Genomic DNA, 2908 nt, shown 5'->3' on the forward strand with positions numbered 1-2908 from the left:
GTGTGTGTGTGTGTGTGTGTGTGTGTGTGTGTGTGTGTGTGTGTGTGTGTGTGTGTGTGTGTGTGTGTGTGTGTGTGTGTGTGTGTGTGTGTGTGTGTGTGTGTGTGGGGGAGAGAGAGAGAGAGAGACCTTTTTACTGTAAAGTAGTCGGTATTAAAATATGAAGCAAATCTGTACTCCAGAGCTGCAACTCACCACACAATATACACATTGCCATAAATTTACAATCCACTGATCAGATAGCAGTCCTAATTTTGTGCGGGCTGGTCTGGTATAGGCTGGTCTTGGTGTGTCCTCCACTATAGCAGAAAAGACTGGGTTTCTGTGTCATCCACAGCTTGATTAACAGGATGCTTCTGAGATAAACAATTATTAGAATAATTGTCACAAATACACGTGTTTGGAAGTTGAATACAAATGAATTTGTGTTGCTTTCTGTTCTCTCTTCAGTGCTGGGGAAGGTTCGCAGTGCAGTCGGAAGTGCCCAGCTCCTAATGGCCCAGAAGTTCCAGCAGTTTCGGGGACTGTGTGACCAAAACGTGGTATGTCTCTAGCCTTCCTGGGACCTTCCACTCTACAGGTCTGCAGGAGCATGAAACTGAGACCCACGCGTTTTTTTTTAACCAAACCTAATGTCATATTTTTGTTATTCTGTCCTCTTCAAGACATGCTTGCCACGATACACGTACAAGCGTTCTCACAAATATAGAAACTGACTAATCTGGGAACAGCCACGATCACAGCATATTAGGTCTACACAGAATAAGGCATGGTGGCCCACCAGCACAAAAGACAAGGAGCTTATAATAAGCCAATAATCCATTCCTCTCTGTTGACGTGTTTCATTGGCAAGGACTTTCTACACCGTAGCATTTCAAATTAATAAACTGTTTTTTTAAATAACTGTTGGTTCATATGAACCAAATATTGGCCAGATGATCATGGCTGGAAAATGTCTTTCATTATGTCATCATGGTCTTAAGACGCTGCCATCATGACGAAAGACAGAAACATTTCTAAATAGATCTGTAACCATAGGTAACAAAACGACCTAATACAGACATGTAGCCTGTCAATGTGTCAGGGCTCGGCTAACTAAACATCTTATATTAATATTTTGCACAGGGGAAATTGGGTATCTGTCCAGAGAAGCTTCTAGGCATATTGTCTGATTTGCACATTCAATCAGTTAGGAACGTAATCATGAGCAATCATTTATTTTCTGTTTCCGGAACTTCACAGGTCCTTTTAGCATGATAGCAACACAGCAAGTGTGTTTTGCCTAAAACGTCTGGACATCCCAGCAGTGAATGCAGCATCGTGAATATGAAGAATAGTGTGGAGCCCGCACAAACAAAAGCCAGTCTGCCCGGAGCATTACAGACTCTAACTGTGTCAGGGGAACAGAAGTAGGAACAGGATATCCTTCATACGTTTGCCAATCTGCACTTTGTGCAAACGATAAACAGCAGCTGTTTGAAGGCAAGCGAGGGGTTTGATCTCTTGTTACTTTTTAATCTTAATGCGACACTGGATCATTTCTTTTTGTTGACATTATCATAAATGTAATGCCCGCTTTTTGTATTACTCCGGCTCAACATGTAGGCTTATTTTACTTGTCTATGTTGAAACATTTCTCGTATTTTATCTTACTAAAAGAGACAACGCTCAGTTGTGATCTTTTAATTTTGTCTTGAGATCAACTTTTCAAAAGAATTTAGTTGTGAAATGTCTCCCTCTAGTGATGAATATGCAAAGAGCAACACTTGATGACGAGCAGTGTGTTTAGTGATGCAGAGGTGGAGTACAGTAATGAGCTGCACCTTGATGGTCTGGGGATGTGACGCCCCGACCAGGAAACACAACTTCCCTGGTTTCTTTCTTTCTTTCTTTCTTTCTTTCTTTCTTTTGGCCTCTCTGTCTGTAGTGGCACCTAACTCTTCATATAGAAAGCTGACTTGTCAGAAGCTATAGCCTGTGAGCTTGAATGTCCTTTTCACAGCAGTTCAGTATGCACACTGAAAGAGGAGCAACACGAGGTAGCCCATAATAAGGTGTAAAATAGACGTGTAATGGGCTCTGACTAGTTTATTCACAGCTGAACAAAAAGGACGACTTCCACCAAACCCAACAAATGGAAAGAGCTGAGTACAACTCCACGGGCATTTTTACATTTCAGTTCCAAAGATAAGGCATCATACATTCCACACTCCAACATTGACCGTGTCCTCCCTCCTCATCATTCATTGTTTGTGCTTTCATTTTCCCTCCCGTCTCCCTCTCTCGGTCAGAATGTGAATGCCAACCCGCGGCCCACAGCCCAGGACCTGGCAGGTTTCTGGGACCTGCTGCAGCTCTCCATCGAGGACATCAGCCTCAAGTTTGATGAGCTCTACCATCTCAAGTCCAATGACTGGCAGCCCGTGCCGTCTGCGGCTGCCCGGTCGCCCCCTGAGTGGAAGGTACTTCCCACCCCTGCTGCCCAGTGCCCTGGCTGGGGTAGGAAAGCCGCCGAAACCGGCCTCTCTCCTCCCACCACCACCACCATTTCTCCCACTCTTTTTTTTTTTTTTTTTTTCTGCGTGGGATGAACTCTTAACAGAGCCTCCCTGTCCAATACAAAGGGGTCAAATGGATCCCTTTAGGCATGCATGGAAGACAAATCATCTCAAAGAGGGCTGTCGTTGGTGTGTTTTTAAATGTGAAGCCCTGCTTTGAGCATGCATGCGTCACTTACTGCGCTGCTGGTTGCAGTGGAGCATGGCTAAGAATCACTGGCTCATGTGACAGAATGCAGTCTTGCTTTTGCTGTCGCTCTGTTTAGATGTCTCTGCTTGTGTAAGCGTGTCTGTCATTGTGTTTCTCTCTCTCTCTCTCTCTCTCTCTCTCTCTCTCTCTCTCTCTCTCT

At 44.3% G+C, this 2908-nt stretch overlaps 1 protein-coding gene across 9 annotated transcripts in view; it reads left to right on the forward strand.

Annotated features, from left to right (window-relative positions):
* The window catches only part of dlgap4b (discs, large (Drosophila) homolog-associated protein 4b), a 100115-nt gene that overhangs the window by 93705 nt on the left and 3502 nt on the right, over nt 1-2908 (forward strand). For 7 of the 9 annotated variants that reach the window (XM_031850991.1, XM_031851000.1, XM_031850980.1 and 4 more), the window contains 2 exons: nt 451-542; nt 2292-2462. In XM_031850991.1, the coding sequence (XP_031706851.1) occupies nt 451-542; nt 2292-2462 (263 nt within the window). The other 2 variants (XM_031851033.1, XM_031851050.1) reach the window with 2 other exon arrangements.

The sequence above is a fragment of the Anarrhichthys ocellatus genome, unplaced genomic scaffold (genome assembly GCF_004355925.1).
Source record: "Anarrhichthys ocellatus isolate YVR2014 unplaced genomic scaffold, GSC_Weel_1.0 scaffold1, whole genome shotgun sequence".
NCBI classification, from domain to species: Eukaryota; Metazoa; Chordata; class Actinopteri; order Perciformes; family Anarhichadidae; genus Anarrhichthys; species Anarrhichthys ocellatus.